Source organism: Sinocyclocheilus grahami, unplaced genomic scaffold (genome assembly GCF_001515645.1).
Source record: "Sinocyclocheilus grahami isolate Dianchi unplaced genomic scaffold, SAMN03320097.WGS_v1.1 scaffold10.1, whole genome shotgun sequence".
NCBI classification, from domain to species: domain Eukaryota; kingdom Metazoa; phylum Chordata; class Actinopteri; order Cypriniformes; family Cyprinidae; genus Sinocyclocheilus; species Sinocyclocheilus grahami.
The window spans coordinates 218,219-246,021 of NW_015505189.1; the positions used below are offsets into that span (position 1 = coordinate 218,219).

The following is a 27,803-nucleotide window of genomic DNA, read 5'->3' on the forward strand; positions in this document are numbered from 1 at the left end:
TGTTAATTTAATGTCATATGTTACATCTCATGTATGAACACTGGTGGTCACAAAATGGAATTAACACCTTGTTTATGAGACAAGCTTGTTTACAGCTATAGTAAAGCTATTGTTTTAACAGGCTTTATCACCGTGACAGTCATGACGTAGGCCTACATCACAATGGGCCCCAGAACCTGATATTAATGACCAAAATCCTCTGGTGTTGTTCAGTCATTTTAGGCAGAAAAAAAAGTTTATTTTTTTATTTGTTTACTTCATCAGAATGGTATGAAACTTGGTGAATTTTGCGGCACTTGCTATATATGCTTTCTCTGTCTTCTCGTTTGACTGTAATCATGATGTAGAATCTGACACTTAAAAAAACAAACAAAAAAAACACTAAACTTTGGCTTTGATAATCTGTAATTATATATCCCAATGCAAAACCTAATAATATATATACAGTATATATATACACACACAAATCATATTCAATAATATAATATATTAATATAATATAAATACAATAAATTATAAATAATATATATTTTTCGACCAGGTGGCACTACATTTAGTAGATTTTAAAGCTGCATTATGCAACTTTTTTTGGTTAAAAATGATCCAAAATCAGTTATTGAGCAAGTACATAACCAATCAGTGCTCAAAACTATCTCCTTTAGCCCCATTCACAACGGTAAGCGTTCAATAATTTTTTTTTTTTTAAATAATGAAGTGCACAGATAAATAATTTATAATAGACACTACAATATTACATATAAAAATAAAAATTGTAAATTTTGATTTCATGGCGACTTTAAAATTTGAGTGGTTGGGGTCGTTCGTCTTTGCGTCAGTGGGCCCTATCATACACCAGGCACGACGCTTGTGTTTTTTGCTAGTTTCAGCCCGATGCAGTTGTCATTTTCACGTTTTGCGCCACGTTATTTAAATAGCAAAAGCATTTGCGCCCATTTGTGCGCCCATGGGCGTGCTGGTCTGAACAGAGATGTGTTGAAGTGCATTGCTCATTTTCACGTTTTGCGCCACGTTGTTTAAATAGCAAAAGCATTTGCTCCCATTTGTGCGCCCATGGGCGTGCTGGTCTGAAAAGAGATGTGTTGAAGTGCATTGCTGGCCCGTTGCTATTTTGAGGCAACTGAAATAGAATGCGCCATTGACCAACAAAAACCTGGCCTAAAGTCAATGGCGCAGTAGTTTTTTTGTTATTTAAAGAGCGCGTTAGTATAGGCGGGTCCACAGCGCGCGTACACTCTGCTTATTACACACACGGGGACGTACAGCAGCACACAAACATGCCAAATATTAAAAATTAAAGGACTGCAATGTAAAAGATTATTATTGTGTAGGCTACATAAATATAAAAATGCCTACATGTCATAATGGATAGTCATTGCATGTATCAGAATTAGGAAAGACCAGCCTGTTTTTCCCCCACGGGGTAGTTTCTGTTGTTTGTTTTGTTTTATTTTAATAAAAAGCCCATTCTTCTGCAGTACTGAGTCCTCACCTCATCCCTCTACCCGGATCCCTGACAGAAGGAGTCCCGGCCAGTAGGCTATATCGTGTGGATGCTGCAGGTGGCCGATCATTTGTAGCTTCTTCTTACATCAGCTGGAATAATTAAATTGGTCATTTTTTTTTTTTTACGAGTTCTGAGGAACATAAAATTTTTTTTTTTGTGGTTAAAAGAACAATTTCTTTCAATGACATTCGAATAGTATGACAATTAGATTAAATTGAAATCTACAGATAGCACTAATACACACTAAATACACATTGTCACACAATGTTGATGTTGTTAACATTAACAATTTGAGAACAAAGTATAACAATAATAATAATTTGCACTGCTTGCCTTGATCTGAATTAACTTTGCGATCGTTTGATTATATTGGATTTAATCACCATTGGTAGCGCGATTTATTAAAAAAAAATTTTTTCAGGTGGTCAGAACAAAACTGGTAGGCATGTTACTTTCTTGTTCAGATGGCATTTTCGGGTGAAACGTCTTATTTTGGACATGAATATTCACACTGGTGCATTTACTGACAGCCATGCTCCTCGCACTGAGGAGCCATGCCGATGCACAACCCACGTAAAGAAGATAATTCCTCAAATAACTGCAATTGCAGGTTTTAAATGGAGATGGCGACAAAGAGGCAAATCTTACGTAATGCAGTTTTAAAGGTGCCATAGAATGGAAAACTGTATTTACCTTGGCATAGTTGAATAATAACAGTTCTGTACATGGAAATGACATACCGTGAGCCTCAAATACCATTGTTTCCTCCTTATGTAAATCTCGTGCATGCAGAACATAACACCGACTGTGACGTTACAGTCGGGATCACTAATAGTTACAGCCCCAACATTTGCATATACCCGCCCATGTTCTACGCCAGCCGCCAGCCGAACCTGCACAGCCGAATCATCAGAAGTTCTGCAGGTATTGTGAAGAAACAAGCGAGGATAATAGCGAAAATGGCAGATCATGGAAATAAATGTTATGTTCCAGGCTGTGCAGGGATGGGTTGGTGTCTCTATTAAAAAAGGCACGAAAAAAAAAAAACGCACGTTAAAAAAAAATAACGCGAGCCACTAAAGGGACATGTTAGCTGCTTGCTAGCCTGTTACATTACAGTACATAAGATTTCACTTACCACATAAACAGAGTAAGGAGAGATGACTGAGGATGATGGCGAATGATTTACAGATCCTGAGCACCACTGACAAGCATCTGATCTTGTAAAATGTGTGGTAAGTACTGCTGCTGTAGCTTACACAGATCATGTGCGATTGCAAATCTCGAAAGTGAAAGCAAAAAGCTGCATTCGAAAGCAGTTTCAGTGCCCCGCATATTAATAGTGGCTCCCTAATGCCCGCATTTTATTTATAGTATAATTACCCAACGATATAACTGCGAGAGAAAGTATTGTAATACATATTTTCCCTGTGTTTCCTTCCTGCTGTGTGAGCTACTGAAATGAGCTGCACTGTGAAACAGCCAATAAGAGCAGAGCTCAACATTATTATTCATGACCCTTCCAAATAAGGTAAAAACAGACCATTTCATTCTAGGGACAAGTCCTAGGGTTGTAAATGGACATATAAAACAGTTTCTTTAGATTTTTTGCCCTTAACTAAGCCACATACCTTCCATGTAGATATCAGACAGCAATTTAAAATATTGTATCAATGAATTCTATGGTACCTTTAAGTACTTTTGCTCCATTTTTCACACAAGTGCTGCTTTCTTTGAAAAATAGTATTAAATGTGTGTTTTTTATTTTATTTATTTATTACATTTAACATAGAAATTGTCCATAATTTAGATTATGGACAAATATTGTTTAGTAACATGAAACAAAATCCCCCTCAAAACACGAAATATTAAAGAAAAAAATATTCAAATGAAATTAAGTACAGACCAGTCTCAGGTCTGTTTTGCCTCTGCTCTTGGTAATATGGGGGTGGTGAATGAACATATAGTAAAAGATGTTAATGCAGATAATCAAAGTTAAAACTAGATCTGTCTTCTAAGTGTCTCTTGTTCTGTGTGGGCAAACACTGACACATATGAAGAAAACATTATGAATACAAAATGAAACATTCAAAAATCTAGACAGGATCTGAAAAGAGTGTGAAGTGTAATGAATGCATTAACATAGTCTCACATATTGGTGATAAGACATTGCCATATCCTTTGATTGTGATAAATTAGTTGAATGAATGAATATATATTCTAGCTTGAGGTTCTGCAAATGCCTATGTGGGAGCCTAATTATAGCACCCATGTACTTATGCATAATTGCCTGCTCACATACTGATGAGCTACATGGGATAAGATACAAAGTGGAGGGTTAGTTCAGAATGGATCCAGACTGAGCAGGACCAGCCCTAGCATTTTGGGGGCCCGCAAATTTTCAAAAGAGCTCCCCCCGATAACCACCCCCAACCCTCAATGCATCCCAAAGCAACGTTGTTTTAGTATCATTCAGGTACTATTATAGTTTTTGTTAATATTTTAAATTATTTTTATATTTCATGCTGTCATTTTCATTTTAGTTACATTTTTAGTAATTTTATTGTTTGTTTTTGTTGTTTTTATTAGTTTTGTTGATTTTTAATATATAGTCTATATTTATTACATTTTATTTCAGTTTTAGTGTTAGTGTTTTTCAGAATATCAAGATAAACTAAATGAAAATGGGAAGTGTTGCCTTGTCAACTAGCTAAAATAAAATAGTTTAAGTAAAAACGTAATTTTATTTCAATTAATAAAAATGTTTTTCAATGTTTTTAATTTTAGTTAACTATAATAACCCTGCTGTAAAAAATTACCAAACTGTCTTAATCAGTATCAGTATTTATCTTTCAATACATAAATATGAAGATATATTTACTTATTAAGCACTTTTAACAATTCTTTCAAACTTTAAAAACTATTTAAAAGTGTGACTGCTTTCAGAAAAATGTATGAACATTTAGTGAGATGAATGCTTTAATAAAGCAAGAACACCTGGATTATGAAAATGAAAGTGAATAATATATTATTATTAGAACATTTTTATTATTATTATTATTATTATTATCAATAATAATACAGAATAATCTATTTTCTGGCCTGGCATGTTTTATTCTTGATTAAAATGCAAAAATGTATAAGTGTAAACAAATGTCTGAATAAAGAAGTGGCATATTTAAATATTTGGTGTTATTTGATTAACACCAAAGTGAATAAATAATCTGTTTAAAAACATGTAAATACTGTTTGACTTCCTTTGACCTCCGTGACAGACGCGTGTAAGTTGCGCTTGTGCCGCACTGTTTTGCATATAAAGGGGTAACAATGGTAACGGTGTATTTCTGCTGTTCGTAAAGCGCCACCTCCTGTCAGAGAGTGAACTTGCATTTTAATTCAGCCCGTCTGCTGCTTTTGTTCAGATCAATGAGAAAATCTGACTGACCTTTTACACAGCAAAAGCACAGTGTTGTAAAAATTTAACTGGTCGATAGAAAATAAGATAATGTGTGTTCTCAAAAATCGAAACCATTTGGATAATAAGATGCAGAATTAGAAGAATTATTTAGAAGAATTAGAAGAATAAGTATTATTTGCGTATTTTGAAGTGCCCAAGACAACAATAGGCCTACCATTCATGTTCATTACTGTTACATTGGCACAGCATGTCTTCAAAGCGGGCACAGCACGATGCAGCAACATTTCAACAATATATTTTCAAAATCCATTACTTACCCTTGCTCACTTTCTTTTCTCTTTTCCCACTTCTCTGCAGTCTGCACCAGTTTTATAGTACCGCATCTTCATTTTCAAACATTAACACACGCGACTGAAACGTTATCAAAGTTATTTTTACCGAGCATTACTATGCAACCGCTTATATCGATTATTAGGTCCGAGATTGAGAGTATGAATGGGCAAAGTAACTCATTAATTACAATTCAAATGCAGAGAATGATAGATGTGTTCTGTGGTTCTGTTTTAATGCGTAAACAACGTGCTTTTAAAAGATCCGAGCAAAGTACACCTTTAACCATTAAATATTAAAATGTCAGGTTGATATATTCGAGGAAAACCCATGCTAGTCTATTATGCTGTCATCGTTTTCATGATGATAATCATGATGACTCACAGGATGTCATTTTTGCACTAAATAGGGAATTGTATTTGAAGCATCCAAAGCTTCTGAAATGTCACAATAGCGCTGGCATTTTAACAACTTTAATCTCTTTTCCACAAAAAGTTGGAGGCAGCCAGTGTGTCTATGTCGTCACTGTGGTAACTGTCACTGTAGGCTATAATCTGGCACTGCAGACCGTGTGTGAACTGTGTGTTGCTCTGACATTCAGATAGCAATCTCGCAGCCTTCGCGCTGTGCATCTCAACAAGAGAAAAGGCTAAACATTCTTGAATGAAATCACGACTGGCTAATTATATGATAATGCTTTTTGAAAGATTACAGGTTAGATCAAAGGTTCTGTGGTCATGTTTAATAATTCAAGTTTCCGCGATGAACATTATGTAGGACTGGTTTAGTTAATTGTAACCTACTGTATATTCTCAATTAGCGATATAAAATACAAATAACAACACTAGCAACTGTAAAAGGCAACTGTATATACGGCACTACTTTCATTTTGTAGGCTATACAAACGCAACTGGCGTCATCTTATGTCTCAGTTATCAATTATAGAGAATCAGTAGTCCTTATCATTACCGTAATATTACTGAAGTGTTCGTGCTAGGCCTTCTGTTTTATATGGTAAAGAACTTTTTCTTACATACAGTAAAAATTATAATTCAACTTACATTGTGATAGCATTAATATTTCATATAGCCCTGTAATAAGCTACTGTAGGCTACAGTCAGGAGATCATTATCGTAAAATAAACCCATTCAGGGTGAGTATTCAATGTTTATTTTGTGATAAAGACCTGCTGGCTGTACATTATCACTTTCATAATCGATACACAATCAATACAACCAACACACACTTCTCAAATCAGCCTCCGTTGTTGTATTTCTACCATCTGCTGTCAATACATTTAACAACAGTAGGCTACATTTAACAACAGTATGCTGGCGTTATCCCTTCCTGCCTTAAGCATTCAGTGATTCAGCCATTTCTGAAGAAGCCAAATCTCGAACCATCTGATTTTAGTAATTTTCGACCTAGCTCCACATTGCCTTTTTTGTCGAAAGTGTTGGAAAAGATTGTCTCTCTCCAATTGTCTGCATTCTTATCAGACCATAATATTCATGACTGTTTTCAATCAGGATTTAGGGCTCGTCATTGCACCGAAACGGCTCTTCTTAAAGTGTCAAATGACCTCTTGCTCACTTTGGATTCTGTTAACTCTGCTATTCTAATTCTGCTCGTTTTAACTGCCGCCTTCGATACAATCCACCATAGAATTTTGTTAGATTGTTTACAGCAGGAGGTTGGAATTAGTGGTATTGTTTTACAATGGTTTTCTTCTTATCTCTCTAATAGGTCTGTATCTGTTACAATGGGTAATCATTCTTCTCCTTCAGTTCCTCTATCGTGTGGGCTCCCACAAGGGTCCATATTAAGTCCAATTCTGTTTTCTTTATATATGTTATCTTTGGGGAGTATTTTTAGGAAACATGAGATTGCATACCACTGTTACACAGACGATACTCAATTGTATGTCCCATTACACCTAGTTGATAAGTCCTGTGCTACAATTGTCAAGTGTCTCGAGGAGGTGAAATCCTAGATGGCTAAGAATTTTCTCCATTTAAATGAGAGCAAAACAGATGTAAAACTTTTTGTAAAACAAGTTAATACTGTGGTGAATATCTAAGATTAAACCAATGGTCTCATCTAGAAATTTGGAGACAGTCATCCATGCTTTTATATAATCTAGATTGGATTATTGTAATGTTATGTATTTAGGAATTTCTCAGTCATTAATCGATTACAGCTTGTTCAAAATGCTGCTGCCAGACTATTGACTGGTAGGAGAAAGAGGGATAGAATAACTCAAATTTTAGCATTTTGTAAAACAAGTTAATACTGTGGTGAAAACTAGTTTCTACTACTTAAGGTTAATATCTAAGATTAAACCAATGCTCTCATCTAGAAATTTGGAGACAGTCATCCATGCTTTTATATAATCTAGATTGGATTATTGTAATGTTATGTATTTAGGAATTTCTCAGTCATTAATCGATTACAGCTTGTTCAAAATGCTGCTGCCAGACTATTGACTGGTAGGAGAAAGAGGGATAGAATAACTCAAATTTTAGCATCCTTGCATTGGTTACCTGTTAGTTGATATCGGATCGATTTTAAGGCCTTAGTAATAATTTTCACAATTTTAAATGATATTGCACATTTGTATTTGTCAGATCTTGTTACTTTACATAAACCTGTTAAGAACTTGAGATCTGCTGACAAACGATTGCTCCAGGTACCGCGGTCCCGACTTAAGTGAAAAGGTGATCGGGCCTTTTCGATTGTCGGTCCTCTGCTGTGGAATAATCTACCTCTAGACATTCGCACTGCCACCTCTGTGTTCGCTTTTAAAACGGCTTTGAAGAAGCATTTTTATATTATGGCATTTGAATCTGATTTAGGAGAGACATAATGTTTGTTTTCTTTTTAAGATGTTGTGTTTGTTATTGTATGTGTTTGGTTTTCTTGAATGCATTGTACAGCACTTTGGGCTGATTTGAAGGCAGTAAAAATGTGCTATATAAGCTTGTTCAAAATGCTGCTGCCAGACTATTGACTGGTAGGAGAAAGAGGGATAGAATAACTCAAATTTTAGCATCCTTGCATTGGTTACCTGTTAGTTGATATCGGATCGATTTTAAGGCCTTAGTAATAATTTTCACAATTTTAAATGATATTGCACATTTGTATTTGTCAGATCTTGTTACTTTACATAAACCTGTTAAGAACTTGAGATCTGCTGACAAACGATTGCTCCAGGTACCGCGGTCCCGACTTAAGTGAAAAGGTGATCGGGCCTTTTCGATTGTCGGTCCTCTGCTGTGGAATAATCTACCTCTAGACATTCGCACTGCCACCTCTGTGTTCGCTTTTAAAACGGCTTTGAAGAAGCATTTTTATATTATGGCATTTGAATCTGATTTAGGAGAGACATAATGTTTGTTTTCTTTTTAAGATGTTGTGTTTGTTATTGTATGTGTTTGGTTTTCTTGTACAGCACTTTGGGCTGATTTGAAGGCAGTAGAAATGTGCTATATAAGAAACTAAACTAAACTAAACTAAACTAAACTAAACTAAACTACATCCACACAGAGGAAAACTCATTTTTCCTGACAGTGAAATGCATATTTAATCTCATGAATTTAACATGCCAAATGTTCACTTGTGTGAGGGAGTTATTTAAAATGTAAAGAAATAAAATGGGGGTCATCACATTAGATTTTTTTTAATCATATAAATGATTTGTGATTTGTTCAAAACATGGGGGTTGAGTAGCTATAATGTGTTTAACCTGCCATTAATAACTGACCGGCAATATCCCATCAACTGACATTCAGAGAATGACACGATTAGCGAATGACGCAGTCAAAGTTGTCCTTCTGTCTGGCTGAATGTGAGTCACAATGCCCCAGAGCAGGTGTATGTTGTCAAAGGGTTTAATGATGTGGCAAGTAATGCAAACAGTGCAATAGAGTTATGCATTCTCCATGGTGTGAGGTGGAAACTCCTACTAAGACTCATCTGGGTATGGGTAATCCAGCTGCTTATTCTGTAGTCAGATGTACATAATACAAAGACTGATATGCTTCATCAAATCTTCATATTGGAAAAAAAGAAACAAAGTTCTGCTTGCATGAGACCATCCTCAGTTATAAAGACAACTGATTCAGTCCTTAGGAGCAGGCAGCATGTCGTCATATTTCTTTGAAGTCTGCCTGATTCAGAAGGAGGGTATACAAAACTGTTTCAGGAATCAGGAAGGATAATAACTGGAGCAAAGTGTGTTCTTTTTTGTTTCTTTTTTTTTTTTCAAAAGTTGATCCTCTTTTGTGATAATGCGAGTGGCAATATGACTACTAGTTAAACAATATACACTGACAATTGCGTGAACCCTCGTGTTCCTTAGCTGTTATCTATTAGCGTAACATATGGAGTGTCAAATATTATTTTGATAAGCGAATGACGCAGTCAAAGTTGTCCTTCTGTCTGGCTGAATGTGAGTCACAATGCCCCAGAGCAGGTGTATGTTGTCAAAGGGTTTAATGATGTAGCAAGTAATGAAAACAGTGCAATAGAGTTATGCATTCTCCATGGTGTGAGGTGGAAACTCCTACTAAGACTCATCTGGGTATGGGTAATCCAGCTGCTTATTCTGTAGTCAGATGTACATAATACAAAGACTGATATGCTTCATCAAATCTTCATATTGGAAAAAAAGAAACAAAGTTCTGCTTGCATGAGACCATCCTCAGTTATAAAGACAACTGATTCAGTCCTTAGGAGCAGGCAGCATGTCGTCATATTTCTTTGAAGTCTGCCTGATTCAGAAGGAGGGTATACAAAACTGTTTCAGGAATCAGGAAGGATAATAACTGGAGCAAAGTGTGTTCTTTTTTTTCTTTTTCTTTTTCAAAAGTTGATCCTCTTTTGTGATAATGCGAGTGGCAATATGACTACTAGTTAAACAATATACACTGACAATTGCGTGAACCCTCGTGTTCCTTAGCTGTTATCTATTAGCGTAACATATGGAGTGTCAAATATTATTTTGATAAGCTAAGCGGGCCTCACAGATGTACCCATGCAGTCATGGGAACCAGTCAAGCAATTAAAGTGATAAATATTTGTCAAACGTCCATCAAGGTGTTTCTTTAGAGCAAACCTACACTCTGCAGTATTCTTGTTAGATCAGTTGATGTTGTTGTGAAACTGAAACTGACGACGGTATCTTTGTAAAGACAATAATGTACAAATAACTTTCAATCACCAGTAAACAATGACAGATGTTAAAAAATTGCCCGGACCTGTTGTTCCAGAGATTACTCACGCTACTCACTAAGACTAATTACCTACTCATAATTCATAAGTCAGTCTCACCTAATTGTTTGTGCTTGACAATCATAATAATTTCCTTCATAGTATAACATCTCTACAGGAAATTAGAACAGCATTTCATGATAACAAAGAGAAATATTTTGAGTATGGCAATATTTACTCAGCATTGTTAGGGTGAGCACAGACTGATAAAGATGAAAATATTGTGATTAATTATTGTTTGAATTTTCCTTATTCAAAAATTCAAACAAGCAAAATAATATGGCTCAAAATTACTTTGAGTGTACAAAAGTACACAGTTGTACAAAATTGAGTGTAAGTAGCAACAATTGTGAACGTGTTTAAATATCTCAAAATGGGACTTTTTTCTGAATAAAAAAGAGAAATGGATGTGTGTCTCCATTTTTGGGCACTGTTAAAAACGTTCACTTTTGAGATGAGACTTAAAAACATTTGAACACATATTAAATGGAAGAGGTATGTTCTGTTTTCACAGGTGGGATAGGATTTACATGGTATAAACAGATACTGATTTAAAGCGACTTTTCTTGCCCTCACATTTCACATTTTGGTACTTTCGTGGGCAACCGGTTAAAACACTCTCTATTAACCTGTAATATGTGAAACACTAAAAAACAGGGTGAGCTTTTTTGCAACCATGATGAGCAGTAAAAGGACTCCTCACACAAAACAATAAATATAAATCAACACTGATTACTTCTGAAATAACAGCAATGCATTTTTTTTGCATTTGTACAAAATAATTTAATAAATTTCTATTTTTGTCCCCCTAACACAATTCAAATCCAAATTTTGAACCTACATTCTCACAATAAAAAAAGTGAGAAAATGTCAGCACAATTAAGAATCTATGAATAAAAGTGTGAAGCACATCTCTTGCTTCACTAGGGAATGTCATTAACTATATACATCATGCTCAGAGAGTAATCCAGTGCAGAAGCTGATTTGCATTTATTTCACATTATCTATGGCTGAATGGGTTGAATGACCCACCTAGTGACAATTAAATCATAAAGCAGAAGACACACTTTTTAAAGTCAATGGTAGCACAAGACAAGTTTCTAAATGGTGAACACATAAAAAAATGATTTCCCCATAGAAACAACAATTTATCAAGCAGATAAGTATAATTATAGCCCATTATTTAATTTAATGTAAATATGTAAATATGAGGCATTTTTTTAAATGAATGTATGGGTTTTTAAAATCTGTGTACTGTGATGGCAAAGTAACGTAATATTTTATAGCAGTTGGTGAACACTAATAAATAGTCCCATCGCTTTTCCTATGTATGGTCACAGGGATGCTGGAGCCTATCCCAGCATCTCAGGCCATAAACCAATTCACCATGATGCATGCCTTTGGATTTGGGGGAAACCGAAACACCCGGAGGCAAACCACTCTGACACAGAGTAAAAGTGCAGGTTACACAGAAATTCTCCTGGATCATCCAGGACTGGTCCCAGGGAGGTGTGAGGTGACAGTGATACCCGCTGAGCCACCATGTCACCCATAAATGGCTATTATTCCAGTGTACTGAACTAAAAAAAAATTGCTTCTCTCTTAAAAGGTTGCGTTATCAATTACATTTAAATGATGCAGTTTTCTGAGGTGACAATTGTATGGTGTGACATATTTCTACTTTGTAGGTCAGAACCTTTCATGTTATTAGTCTAACATTTTTCTCAATTTCTTTTTTTTTGCCGTTTAGCTGTTTAAAAACATTTCTCTAATAATGATTTGTTCTGCCTCTGTTGCTTCAATTTATCACGTCAAAACACAAGCCTACATATTCTCTCCCTGGCATCTTATTAAGAAAAGATCAAGCACCAATCCAAAGTGATAATTAGATTGTGTTTATCACATTCAGCGTCACAAAACATGAATCATTCTACATTTTGCTTTCACACTTTAAAAGGTGTTTAAATGTTAAAATGACGGGTGAGAGTCAAGACAGTTTGAGGTTTACACTCTCTCTGCACTCTACTAACTAAATGCAGCTTAGTTCTTATGTGGGTTTTCGTAAAGAAAGTTGTGAAGCAGGGGAAGGTTAGCACCTTTAAACTCTCAGCATTAATCAGCCATCATCTGATTCCACACATCTGAGTTTTATGGCATGCCATGTCCCTTGTGAGTCACTGGCCCATTTGCTTCAGACTGTAGAGTCGTGTCGAATGCTTGTTCACTGGAGTCACACCATTAGGGTCTCAGCATGTCAGGCCATTGGGAAAAGAGGTGTCACTAGTGGTAATGGATTGCATTTTCACCTTCAGCCTTTCGTAAGTTTACTCCGAGTCTTCACCCTACCCTTCCTGCCCCACCTGGAAACTGTGAAGGAAACACCCCCCACAGGGAGACCCATTGATTTCCATGAGAGGGGAAAAAGCAAGATGAGGACAAGCTGATACAAATCTTTCTTTTCTCAAAGCTGATTTCCTTACTTGTATAATGTTTAAGCAAGAATTGTTCTGAGAGTAAGGCATGCCATTGACTCTAAATGAGTATGCATCTAAAAACGAATGCAAAGTATCAAAAATAAAGAATGCAAAGCATAATATGATTTAGAGCATTGGGGTGTTTAGAAGGCATTAGAGTCAATTTCATAATGTCATAACTGCAAGTACTGGCAATTTACTATATTGTGTGATTTGACTCATAAAACAGGACCTTTGAACCTGACCTTTTTGTATTTACCAAACATATCAATGCAGAGTAAACAATGATTTTTTTGAAGTTGTGATTAATAATAAAAAAAGGTAATTAGTGAATGTTTTACAGGAAAATACAATTTCAGTCTTTGGTTACACTTTATTTTAAGGTGTCCCTGTTACAGTGTAATTACACACATAAGTAATGATTAACATTAATTAACAACATGTACTTAATGGAGCCAGTGTTTGGTTTAGGGTTAGTTGCATGTAATGTAACATGTGACAAGACAGTGTAAAATAAGTATTTCTAAAATCTTTCTTAAATTCTTGCTGTTTCATTGTAATTAAGTGTGAAATTTACTATTTCTGAGTGAAAATTGTTTCTACACCATTTTTTTTCAGTGTGGATCATAAAAGAACTGATCACCTGTATTGTTCACAAACAGCAATTAACTAATTTGTATTGTTAGTATCACAGGAACTCGATCAAAAATAGCATGTACAACATGACCATTTAATTAATTAATTAATTATTCATGTATTAAAATATGATTTCTATGTGGCATTGTTTTGGACATTAAACAGACTGAGAATGAAGAGTTATTAGGAAATTATAATAAAAAATAATAAAAACCTACAAGGCTGGATAAATGGTCTTTTAATTGACTTACTAATGACACTGTTCAAATCATGTGAACTCCTTTAGGAAGCCCAATGTCATAGCATTTCCTCCGCTGCCGCAGCGTGTGATGTGAGTGTTGTCCATGGTGCTGAACTGAGCGCTGCAGCTCAGGGAAATTTGACTCGGCACGTGTTGGCAAGTGATACTTACTTTTCCATAGGTTCATTTGCAGTGATCGACAACGTCACACATGACTGTTACTGTTCGCTGGATCATTACTACACGACACCCCATCCAGCCCTCCCATCCGCGCGATATAAAACCAAGATCTGACGCCTCCAGTCGTAATAGATGTACGCGCGCTGAGAGAGAGAGAGAGATAGAGCGAGCCACCTACAGCGTTTAGAAATGTCCAGTTTAAGTGTACCCAGTTTTTGTCACTGTGGATTCCTCACATATCTTGTGCTGTTCTCTTTTTACGTTTCGATAGCGTCCTCGGTGAGCCTTGACTTGTCTGAACTAAGAAACAAAGTTGCAAAGATCAAAGTTAACCCGAGAGGAAATTTATGGGCAACAGGTGAGATGCACACACGACTTATTATTGTGCTACATATAACGTGACTTTTACCTAGAACAGAAATGTGATTTGGCACTTAAGGTCATTTTATGGGGAAGAAAAGTGTTGTGGACAGCGAACACTTGCCGACCGAGGATGACTCCACGATGAAAGCCATCGCGGCTGCACTGAATCCCCAGCAGGTCGAGCCCGCGGACCTCTACCAGGAGATGCTGAGGATCGCGCTTCAAACACACCTCGCCTCTCAGGAGATCCGCCCTAAAGTTCCGGTAAGAACCGAGTCTGGATTTTCTGTTCATTTTGAAGTATAGTTTCTACTCTGGTCTGAAATGAAAATGAGAGAGAATATTCTTCTGTTGTAAATAGTTTTCATAAAAAATGTTTTTTAAATTCATGTGTTTGTTTGGCTTAAAATATAATTAGCACAATTCTGCATTATCAACTGTATAGGCTATAGACTACTTAATCAATATAATGTTATCAATAACATAATCAATGATTGAATATAATCGACAATTGATTTATGAACTGTTTTTGGTCGTTCTAGGGGACTGCAATATTAATGAAGATATTAGACAGCTACATCCAAGACAATAAAAAAGGATGACTGCCATCGGCTGAGATCTTCGAAGTGTTTTAATTCACATGAAATTTGTAATTGCTTTTTCATCAACTGTAATTTGTTTCTTAACTAAAACTTTTAACCACCTCCATGTCACAAGAAATGCAAGAAGTTATACTTGTATATTTATTTTTAGAAGATGTCCAGAAATGTTTTGTTTTTTTCAATAATTTGTACTAAATAAAGGATTAATTAGTGAAGTCAGTTGCTCCTGCATGAAACTACAATGTTAAAAGTGTCCATTTTTGTTATCTAAATTTCTATACTCTGTGGAAGTATTTTTTTAAATGTACTTAGCCTATATATTTATTTATTTTTTAACCCCAAGCAGGTGAGTGAATGGTTAGGATTTAGAGAATTGTTACGCTTGGTGATTTCAGTGGGATTTCATTGTAGAATTAGGTATTCAGATGGTAACCACATTTTTTTTATGAAAACTGCAAACTTTAAACACTATAATATATTGTATTTATCAGAAAACATCAGAAAGAAATTCAAGACATGGATTTGAAAAGCAAAACAACATAAACTAAAAAGTGGACCAAAGCACAACAATATAATCTCAGAAAAAATGCTGCTTTGAGAAAGTTTACATTTTTACAAACAGAACAGCAAACAAATGCAAATCTAAGACTTCAGCAGCACACTCATCTGGGTGGAAGATCATTTTCCTTTCAAACAAATCTCAGCCATTTCTAACAGTTATAATGACAACCCATCAAAATGCAAAATTTCCAAGAACTAAAATAAATGACAAAATAAATGTTAAGTTGTAAATGTTCTTAAACACTGAAAGACTATACTGTATATATAATATGAATAACACAAGGTAAAAACTGATACATTGTTCATTAGCATATTACTATTGTCTTTCCTTAAGAACAGAATATAATTCTTGTACAAACATAGTGTGCAAAAAGTACTACCTGAATATCAATTACCAAATACCTACTGGTGCTCTAAATATGTATAATACTTGTACCTTTGCCAAATTTAAGTCTGTGTTTGTCAACATGAAAATGAGTTGACCATACTTTTCTCTTATATAAATTAATTACATAAGTTTGTTATCTTGTAGACAATACAAATGATAACCGTCTTTGACCTAGCCTTGTTCTCCATTTAGTCAGCACAACACATCACAACATATTTATCTTTCCTTTTTAATATATGATCAGGTAACCAAAGAAATATGTATGAATGCCATATTAACAATTCTATTGACCTGGTTCTCTTTGACCTTTGAACTGAGGAGAGGCTACACTCTAAAACATGCTGGGTTGTTTCAACCCAAGGTTGGGTCAAATATGGACTTAACCCAACTGTTGGGTTACATTTTGGTAACATTTTTAAATTAGCTTTTTAACCCAACAGTTGGGTTAGTCCATATTTGACCCAACATTTGGTTGAAACAACCCAGCATTTTTAAGAGTGTATAATTGTAAATGTTGTGTAAGAAGGCTGGATTAATTATTTTATTCATTATAAGAAGATGACTAAAAGTGACTCAAAAATATCAGCCATTTTATAGTACATCACTTTTATCAACCTATACTGCCACTACGTTTTGCATAAGAGGGGAGAAATTGTTGAGATGGATGTGCACAGTCTACCCCAATATTTTTCTTAGATTTGCTGTTCATGATTTCATGCATTTCTAATGGATTTAAAGGTGGATCAAATTTGACCAAAGGAACGCAGGCTGGTGCAGTTTCTTCATGCCAGCAGGAGAGTTAAGGATGTCTGTAATACGCACTGGGCTGTCGCTGAAAGAGAACAAACAGCGCAGTTCACTTCGCGATATTGAGGTCAGTGGGACACGTGACTGGCGCTGTCCAGTTGGATGCTCGCGGATCCTGACAATCGCACGACATGCATCTGCTATTAACGTGAATTTCTCTCCTTGGATTAAAACATATAGCCTGGCCTCGGCGTGATAATGGGACAATGTGGTGTTATTTCTTCGAAGACGGTTTTAGTCTTCCTGAATCTGTTTTTTTGGGTAAGTTGCCGACAGTATAATAGCTTGAATGAATGCAGTGGTTAGCTGGCACTATGGCATAGCTCTGCAGCGAGACATGCTACTGCGAATGAGCTGATGTTTACATGCATACTCGATAGGCTTTTAATAGACAGAAATCCGTTATGATTTTGATTGAAAGCATCACTGAATGAATCCAAGCGCAGTATTGCACATTGGTTTTTGTCTGTTTTGTCCCCATGTGTCACGACAGAGCACTAGCTACTATATTTGGTTGAAGTAACGAATGTCAAATCACATAATACACAAATGATCTAATGAAAACGCAGCTTTTAGCGTTGCATTAACTTAGCATACATGTAAAATAACCCATATATAATCAAATCTATCCATAAAATAAGAATTACAATATCGTCTGTACTCGCGAAGAAAATCAAAACTACACCTTTCAATATCGTTGTACAGAGATTTTTTGTAGAGCAGGGATAATTGAAACGTTTTTGTTCTGAAATTGTGTTCTGTTTTTTGTTTCATTTATTCTGAAAATTCTAAAGCTATTCTTTGCTCAAACAACGTTAAGATATTAGCAGTCATCACTCATGCCAATTAAATTCTATATTGAGTTTAATAATGAAACTGGAAGCATATGATTCTTGCAGCCATAATACCTAAATAATTGTAACGTGGCTTGTGATGAATATTAAAATGTTAATGTTTGTCAATACACAACCTAAAACACTATATATTTTAATATCATAATACACAGGCTTTAACTGTACCAATTTTAATAAAACTAAAAAAATACACTTGGAAAGAATGTCAATGAAATACATTTTAAAATCTAACTTATTCCACATTAAAATTTTGTGAGAAATAAAACTGCTTATAAATTATGTCTGATTTGATATATTGAATAAAATTACAATCACAAAACAAACAAACAGAAAAAACTAACAATTTGTCTGTTGCACACTTCCCAGGCTGCCGCAGGTATACTGTGCTACATTGGGGCCTATGTTTTCATCACATATGATGATTATGATCATTTTTTTGAGGATATCTACACTTTCATCCCTGCCATGGTGATAATTGCTGTGGGCACGCTTCTTTTTGTCATTGGTTTCATTGGATGCTGTGCCACCATTCGAGAAAGCCGCTGTGGCCTGGTCACGGTAGTCTGATATCCCTCATTTTCACATACTGTAGCTCTGATGATTTTTCTTGCAGAATCTTTCCTGATTGTTTCTGTCTGATTTTTTTGCAGTTCTCGGCAGTGCTGCTACTGGTATTTGCAACAGAGGTAGTTGTAGTGGTGCTAGGCTATATTTACAGAGCCAAGGTGGGAAATAATTAAATGATACGTACAAGTGCATATAAGTAGTTTGAAAGTGTCATTGTTAAAACATTGAAACGTCTTTTCTTTTTCTCTGAAAGGTCGAGGCTGTGGTGAACCACTCTATTCAGAAAGTATATAATGAATATAAAGGCACCAACACAGACGCTCCCAGCAGGGCCATTGACTATGTCCAGAGACAGGTAAGACCATTAGTTCCTTGGTCTCTTTTTTTCCCACCATTTTTCCATTTCTCTCTAACCTTCTTTTCTTACAATCTTTCACTTTTAGCTCCACTGTTGTGGCATTCATAACTACTCTGATTGGATGAACACTCACTGGTTTATTGAGTCCAAAAATAACAGTGTTCCAGTGAGCTGCTGCAAGCCCATCATCAGTAATTGCACTGGGACGTTAATGCGACCAGGAGACCTCTACCCAGAGGTAACACCCTCACACACTTTCTACAGACCTTCGGTCCAAAACTATTAAACTATAACTAATTTAGTCTAACTGAACTTCTTGTTACAGGGCTGTGAATTTCTTGTAGTAAAGAAACTCAAGGACATTATGCTGTATGTCATACTGGCTGCATTAACATTCGCTGCCATACAGGTAAAAAGCTTTACGGTGGAGGTCAACCACAGTCATACACTCAAATGAAGTGGTCATTTGTCACTTAAGCAGTGGTCTATATGATTTTAACAGTAAATACAGGAAGTGTAAAATAATGGAAACACCACATCAAATGTTTTACTTTGAAATAAGCTAATCATAGTAATTGCTTGGCTACTCAACAAATAATAAATATGTGGACATGAAAGATTGATCTGAGCTTAAATTATTTTCTAATCTTACCTGGATATTAGATTAAAGTTTCTGCTGAGACATAAATAGTCAATTACAATATGAAACAATCGGTCAACATATAGGTAAGAGAGATGCTAGATGGCGCCACTTGCATTTTGTATGAGACCCACAAGTTTACAAGACATGAAAGTAGAAAACATTATAACAGAGAATTGAAACCATTGAAACCTCTCTGGACATTATTGGTGGAGCTTGAAGGTCCAACCATACCCTAACCATAACTAGGTCAAGCTCCACCCATTAGGTCTGCAGAGGTCCACCCATTTGGATCTGCAGTGAGCACCACTTGTCTAATTACAAGTTCCTTCACAGATATGCAACACAATAAAATCAAAACTTTTAAAAATCAGTCCTACTTCTAATACATCAATTACCTTTTTCAACAGCAGAGATGTCTTAGCTTTACAATTATTCTGTATTGAGACGAACAAATCATAAAAGATCATTTGGTACAGACAATATGTATTTTGCTTTGTGTATATGATATTTCCCAAATAAAATAAGAAGTTTGATTATACTGTGCATCTCCAATAAACCAGTATCACATTCTATAAACACGATCTTATCAGTTGTTTTTTATAAACTTGTAAAACAGATTAAAATAAACAATGCAAATTGTGTCCAAAATAATTTTGTGTAAGTACAATTGAAAAATAAATGTAAGATTGTTTCTGAATCATCTTTACAAAAACAACAAAACACTTCTTTAAATTTTTACTGAAGTCATTACATGGATAATATCAATTTATTATTTTAAAGTGAGTTTCTTGACTTACACTTAATTAGGAACTACATATGTATTTATATCCGACCAAAGTTTACAGAAAAAAGAGAATGATAATGATGATTATGTGATCTTTCTAATATATATTTTTTTAATCCCTGATGTAAAGACCACCAACAGTAAGATCCGGAAAAGAACCAATTATACATCTTTTCATTTTTAATAAGGTGAATTAGGTTCAGAGAAATACAGCAAATGAGTTTTAAATATTCTTTTGAAGATACATTTATCCCAAGAATATTAAGAATTGCAGCTGTGTTTGACACTGGCTGTTTCTCCTGTCGTTAGGCCAAACATAAAAGTCAAGAAAACTAAATGTTTGTGTTCTCTTTATAAAAAAAAAAAAAACGGTAAATTTAAAAAACAATATACTCTTTAAAAATATATATACTATATTTTACAGATACAAATAACATGTAATACAATGAATACTATATTCTATCTTCTCAGAAATGGCAATTAAATTAAATTTAGTTTTGTTTAGTTTTATTTAAAAATTTGAGAAGGCAGGTTATTGCATGCGATAGAACCAGTCCCTCCAGCCGATATGAATACGGGGTTTTATAGCCCCTACTTTATTGTACTCAAGAAAGGCGGTGGGTTACGGCCAATCTTGGACCTGCGTGTTTTGAACCGGGCCCTGCACCGGTTACCATTCAAGATGTTGACGCAGTCAACTCCCCGAGTTTTTTTTTCGCCACAGACCATTTCTGCGGTTCGCGTTCGAGGGACGTGCATACCAGTACAAGGTCCTGCCCTTCGGGCTGACCCGGTCTCCCCATGTCTTCACAAAAGTCACGGAGGGGGATCTTGTTCCCCTCAGAGAGCAGGTTGTTCGCATCCTCAACTATCTCGACAATTGGCTTATACTAGCACAGTCTCGGGTTCAGTTGTGCGAGCACAGGGATCTGGTGCTTCGGCACCTCAGCCAGTTGGGTCTTCTGGTCAACTGGGAAAAGAGCAAACTCTTCCTGACGCAGAGGATCTCTTTTCTCGGTATGGAGTTGGATTCGGTCGAACAGACAGCACACCTCACAGAGGAACGTGCACGGTCGGTGCTGACCTGCTTGAATTTGTTCAAGGGCAGGACAGCGGTCCCACTGAAACTATTTCAGAGGCTCCTGGGGCTTATGGCAGCTGCAGCGGCACTTACACCACTAGGGCTATTGCATATGAGACCGCTTCAGCACTGGCTTCATGACTGAGCCCCGAGGTGGGCTAGAACAGGTCTCCAGACATGCTGTGGTTGAGAAGACCACTTCTCACCGAGAAGACCTCCGGAGATGCCCAATCAGGGTCGTGCTTTCCTTTTTGCAGCTGTCTCCCTCCACCCTTAAATTTATGTCGCTGCGATTGCTGCTAACCATGACCCCATGAAAGGGAAGTCGGTAGGTGAGCATGACCTGGTCATCAGGTTCCTTAGGGGGGCGAAAAGGTTAAATCCTCCCCGGCCCCCCTCCATACCCTCTTGGGACCTGTCTCTAGTGCTTAAAACGCTACAGCAGGGTCCATTTGAGCCTTTACAGTCAGTCGAGCTAAAGTTTCTTTCATTGAAAACTCTGCTCCTGCTTGCACTGGCCTCCATCAAGAGGGTAGGGGACCTGCATGCATTTCGATCGATGATTCGTGCCTAGAGTTTGGGCCGGCTGACTCCCAGGTAATCCTGAGGTCCCAGTCCGGCTATGTGCCCAAGGTTCCCACTGCTCCCTTCAGGGATCAGGTGGTGAACCTGCAAGCGCTGCCCCCGGAGGAGGCAGACCCAGCCCTAGCTTTGCTCTGTCCCGTCCGGGCCTTGAGATGCTACGTAGACCGGACACAAAGCTTTAGGACCTCAGACCAGCTCTTTGTCTGTTACGGAGGCCGGCAGAAGAGGAAGGCTGTCTCTAAGCAGAGGATGTCCCACTGGATTGTGGATGCCATCGCCCTGGCTTATCAGGCACAGGGTGTGCCCTGCCCGCTCAGGTTGCGAGCTCACTTTACTAGGAGTGTTGCATCCTCCTGGCCGCTGGCTCGTGGCGCCTCGCTGACAGATATTTGTAGAGCTGCGGGCTAGGCGACCCCCAACATGTTCGCTAGATTCTATAGCCTTCGTGTGGAGCCGGTATCCTCCTGTGTTCTCACCTCAAACGGGTAGAGGCACTGAGAGGCCCCGGTTTAGTGTCGGCTTGCTAAAACTGCTCCACAGTGTCCGTACTGTAGACCCTGTCGAGCTCCTCCATCCCCTCGGCAGCCAGACGTGGCGGAAGATCCGTGCCAGGCCTTCACTTGATGAATCCTTGAGAACCGGTAGAAGGCTGGGTTCCATATGTGAGACCTAAGTGGATCCCATGTGTGTAAGGTCCACAGTATAGCCTCAGAGGCCGTGTTTCCCTGGCAGACTTCTGCCATTTCCAAGAGGATTACAATCACCTCCAATTTTCAATATGCACCTAATCGGATGTTCATATGTGTATTTGCTCCTCAAACCTCCTTCGGGAAGGATGGGGCTTCCGCAGCGTCCCTGTTCCAAGTGGAACGGGTACATTTTCCCAAGTGTTATCCAATCTCACTGAGTGGGTAGTGCTACGACGACGGTGAATGGTCTTCTTGTTAAGAGCCCCGGCCTACACCAAAAAGGGGCACAGGTGGCTCGCACAGGGCACTGGAAGGGGCAGCATCTATGGCACTTTGGTAGGGAATCCCAATTTGTCGGTCACGACGTGACTCGTAGTGACCGACTGAAAGGGAACGTCTCGGTTGTGTATGTAACCCTCCTTCCCTGAAGGAGGGAATGGAGACGACACACCCCGTCTCCACGGCTGCTGTACCACCGCTGAACGGCTGGGTCACCGGCTCGGCTCCTCAGCGAAAACCTGGTATGCATTGCACCGGCTGCCTTTTTATGCTCACGCTGTGATCAGCGGCAGCTGGATGCAATAACTGCATGCCTCGTTTAGGGCTGGGTTCCAATGTAGAGGCCTAAGTGGTTCCCATATGTGTAAAGTCCACGGTATAGCCTCAGAGGCCGTGTTTCCCTGGCAGACTTCTGCCATTTCCAAGAGGATTACAATCACCTCCAATTTTCAATATGCACCTAATCGGATGTTCATATGTGTATTTGCTCCTCAAACCTCCTTCGGGAAGGATGGGGCTTCCGCAGCGTCCCTGTTCCAAGTGGAACGGGTACATTTTCCCAAGTGTTATCCAATCTCACTGAGTGGGTAGTGCTACGACGACGGTGAATGGTCTTCTTGTTAAGAGCCCCGGCCTACACCAAAAAGGGGCACAGGTGGCTCGCACAGGGCACTGGAAGGGGCAGCATCTATGGCACTTTGGTAGGGAATCCCAATTTGTCGGTCACGACGTGACTCGTAGTGACCGACTGAAAGGGAACGTCTCGGTTGTGTATGTAACCCTCCTTCCCTGAAGGAGGGAATGGAGACGACACACCCCGTCTCCACGGCTGCTGTACCACCGCTGAACGGCTGGGTCACCGGCTCGGCTCCTCAGCGAAAACCTGGTATGCATTGCACCGGCTGCCTTTTTATGCTCACGCTGTGATCAGCGGCAGCTGGATGCAATAACTGCATGCCTCGTTTAGGCTCGTTTAGTTACGCTCTAAGTAGATTGGTCTCTCGAAGCGAGATCCCAATTTGTTGGTCACGATGTGACGTCTCCGTTCCCTCCTTCAGAGATCGAGGGTTACATACATAACCGAGACGTTCACTGTCTCAATCACAAAATCCTTCCAGTGCACTGGAATGTTCGCTCCTTAAAAAAATCCTGCAATGCAGTGCAAAAACCTGGGAGAATCTATGCTCACTATGGTCCTTTATCAGAAAATATATTTACATTATATACATTTTCAAAAGCGTGAAACATACATTACACGATGCAACTCGACACACATCATGACAAGGGATAGAAGTTTTGAAAAGACAAAGCATGATTTAATTGTATTCCAACATAAACACATTGTTAGACAGTAGTGAACATACTCTGGCTAACATATGGGATATGCAACAAGTATTTTTGTTAATGCACTTTAAACAGCATTAAAAAGCGAGATCCAGCTGTTGAACCATATTGCCTGCATGATGTTAACAGATAATGCAGAATAATATTTGAAATATGTTCTCATAATCTTTCCTGTCATCATCGTCACTGTAATGGTTTGTTTTGACCATTGTTTCCTTTTCTCAGATGCTTGGGCTGCTGTGTGCATGTGTGGTCCTTTGCCGCAGAGGTCATGACCCTGACTATGAACTGCTTGTCAGCACGGGTATAGATGCCTGAGTGGTACCGCATGGCATCATGGGAACGGCTGGTCCTCCCAGCCAGTGTACTGTACATATTTCAGCTGAATCAGGCTACCACTTTTCTACAGTAGTATTAAAACCAGTTTCAATACCGTTGTTTGACATAAAATCAAAGCTTCGACAGCTTGAATAGCCTCACACCACTTTAGTTGTGAAGAAAATGTTCCTAAAATAAATTTTGAATAGTTTCTTTATTTACAGCACCACTGATATTAGAGTCTGATGAGCAGAAAATTATCATTCAGTTGTTTATTATATTGTAAACATTTTACACTAACTGATTCCATGTGTCATGGTAATGTGATGTGTTATTAAGTGGTTGTTAGGCCAAAGACTGAAGTCACTGGTTGACATAGTTCAGATGTTTTTTTCTTATTTGCAGTACGTGTTGTAGAAGTAATCCCTTTGAGTTATAATGAAGAAGAAAGATTGTTGTGTTTATTTCAATTATTTTCTGACAACTTTCCTTTCTTCTCATTTAGAGCTTATCTTTAGAGAAATATTGTGATACAAAGGGTTTAAACTAAATTATTTATTTTAAATCTAGCAGCAGCATTAAACTTGCAATTAAAAACAAGGTTACATAACACAAAGCATGAATTACGCTATCAGTCAGGTATTTGGCAGTAAAACAATCAAAAGCCTAGTCTAACAAAATAATTTAGTGTGTTTCTAATATAGAACTGAGCCTTTGAAAATTCACTAAAATCTCTGTAATTTCAGTTTATGATAAAAAGGCCTTTTTTCCTGGAAACTGTTATATCTTAAAATGGTTGTGCAATGCCTGGGACCAGGAAAAAATATTTACTTAAAAAAATGACCTAAAACCAGTACATTTACTTTTCAAATGAACCGTTTAAGCATTTTTGAATGTCACTCTAACGGAAGTGGTACTCTTAAAAGGTCACTGACATGAATGCTCAATAATATTCACAATGTTCACTGTAGCATGAAAACTCATGTTTTCACACATATTTATACATTATTTAATAGATTCATGCATTTCATTTTTCCCAGCAGAAGTATAACAATTACTAATGCAGAGTACCTACTCTAATGTATGTTGATCTGGGTCAGTTCAATAAATCGAAGAAATTAAAATGATCCATTAAGTGATTGTTTTTTATATATCATATTGCACATTAAGACTCTGTATTAGTTATTCAAGCTCTGTTCATTCAGACATTTTTACTCAGAAAATAAAAAAATAAAAAAAATAAAAAATATGCATACTTTTAATATTCATTAATTATAGTTCCTCTAAAATTGAAAAGACAAAGCATGATTTAATTGTATTCCAACATAAACACATTGTTAGACAGTAGTGAACATACTCTGGCTAACATATGGGATATGCAACAAGTATTTTTGTTAATGCACTTTAAACAGCATTAAAAAGCGAGATCCAGCTGTTGAACCATATTGCCTGCATGATGTTAACAGATAATGCAGAATAATATTTGAAATATGTTCTCATAATCTTTCCTGTCATCATCGTCACTGTAATGGTTTGTTTTGACCATTGTTTCCTTTTCTCAGATGCTTGGGCTGCTGTGTGCATGTGTGGTCCTTTGCCGCAGAGGTCATGACCCTGACTATGAACTGCTTGTCAGCACGGGTATAGATGCCTGAGTGGTACCGCATGGCATCATGGGAACGGCTGGTCCTCCCAGCCAGTGTACTGTACATATTTCAGCTGAATCAGGCTACCACTTTTCTACAGTAGTATTAAAACCAGTTTCAATACCGTTGTTTGACATAAAATCAAAGCTTCGACAGCTTGAATAGCCTCACACCACTTTAGTTGTGAAGAAAATGTTCCTAAAATAAATTTTGAATAGTTTCTTTATTTACAGCACCACTGATATTAGAGTCTGATGAGCAGAAAATTATCATTCAGTTGTTTATTATATTGTAAACATTTTACACTAACTGATTCCATGTGTCATGGTAATGTGATGTGTTATTAAGTGGTTGTTAGGCCAAAGACTGAAGTCACTGGTTGACATAGTTCAGATGTTTTTTTCTTATTTGCAGTACGTGTTGTAGAAGTAATCCCTTTGAGTTATAATGAAGAAGAAAGATTGTTGTGTTTATTTCAATTATTTTCTGACAACTTTCCTTTCTTCTCATTTAGAGCTTATCTTTAGAGAAATATTGTGATACAAAGGGTTTAAACTAAATTATTTATTTTAAATCTAGCAGCAGCATTAAACTTGCAATTAAAAACAAGGTTACATAACACAAAGCATGAATTACGCTATCAGTCAGGTATTTGGCAGTAAAACAATCAAAAGCCTAGTCTAACAAAATAATTTAGTGTGTTTCTAATATAGAACTGAGCCTTTGAAAATTCACTAAAATCTCTGTAATTTCAGTTTATGATAAAAAGGCCTTTTTTCCTGGAAACTGTTATATCTTAAAATGGTTGTGCAATGCCTGGGACCAGGAAAAAATATTTACTTAAAAAAATGACCTAAAACCAGTACATTTACTTTTCAAATGAACCGTTTAAGCATTTTTGAATGTCACTCTAACGGAAGTGGTACTCTTAAAAGGTCACTGACATGAATGCTCAATAATATTCACAATGTTCACTGTAGCATGAAAACTCATGTTTTCACACATATTTATACATTATTTAATAGATTCATGCATTTCATTTTTCCCAGCAGAAGTATAACAATTACTAATGCAGAGTACCTACTCTAATGTATGTTGATCTGGGTCAGTTCAATAAATCGAAGAAATTAAAATGATCCATTAAGTGATTGTTTTTTATATATCATATTGCACATTAAGACTCTGTATTAGTTATTCAAGCTCTGTTCATTCAGACATTTTTACTCAGAAAATAAAAAAATAAAAAATATGCATACTTTTAATATTCATTAATTATAGTTCCTCTAAAAATCAACTGACAAAACAAACACAAGCTGTCTGAAAACACTTTTTGAGCATGACTTAAGAAAATTGTTTTTAAACATTTTATTAAAATGGCTTTGATCCAAAAAAAATAAAAAATATGCATACTTTTAATATTCATTAATTATAGTTCCTCTAAAAATCAACTGACAAAACAAACACAAGCTGTCTGAAAACACTTTTTGAGCATGACTTAAGAAAATTGTTTTTAAACATTTTATTAAAATGGCTTTGATCCGTGTATTTATATAAACTCTGCAGGATGATGCTAATAGCAGTGATCAAAATGTCATGGTGTATGGGAGGGTTTGGCTGTCAATAAATTAACTTTAGTTTCTTGTGCATAAGGTGTGTGGTGTGAAAATAAAGGGGAAAACAAGAACTATTTTGCTTTAACCATTTAAATGAAACAAACTTTTTATTGCAATTTATTTTTCAGTGTTTCCATTTACTGTTGAGTATATTTTCCAAAACAGTTTATTGATCTTCAAAAGATCTTCGTTTCCGATACTGAACTATTATATTGTTCTTTGTGAAACTCACAGTCTACATAAACA

At 36.9% G+C, this 27,803-nt stretch overlaps 2 protein-coding genes across 3 annotated transcripts; both read left to right on the forward strand.

Moving 5' to 3' along the window:
• The first annotated feature begins 14,218 nt into the window (after positions 1-14,218).
• On the forward strand, positions 14,219-15,139 carry LOC107594526 (neuromedin-B-like). The gene is made up of 3 exons (XM_016284610.1): positions 14,219-14,433; positions 14,515-14,702; positions 14,981-15,139. The coding sequence occupies exons 1-3, from the start codon at positions 14,265-14,267 to the stop codon at positions 15,038-15,040; spliced, it is 417 nt and encodes a 138-aa protein (XP_016140096.1). The 5' UTR covers positions 14,219-14,264; the 3' UTR covers positions 15,041-15,139.
• A 1,768-nt stretch (positions 15,140-16,907) lies between these two features.
• LOC107594537 (tetraspanin-3-like) lies at positions 16,908-25,552 on the forward strand. 2 transcript variants are annotated; one of them, XM_016284621.1, is made up of 7 exons: positions 16,908-17,057; positions 18,017-18,208; positions 18,301-18,375; positions 18,471-18,572; positions 18,661-18,813; positions 18,901-18,984; positions 24,206-25,552. In XM_016284621.1, the coding sequence occupies exons 1-7, from the start codon at positions 16,995-16,997 to the stop codon at positions 24,296-24,298; spliced, it is 762 nt and encodes a 253-aa protein (XP_016140107.1). In that variant the 5' UTR covers positions 16,908-16,994; the 3' UTR covers positions 24,299-25,552. The 2 variants fall into 2 exon arrangements, with proteins under 2 accessions (XP_016140107.1, XP_016140115.1); XM_016284629.1 differs by lacking the exon at positions 18,901-18,984.
• Positions 25,553-27,803: the final 2,251 nt, after the last annotated feature.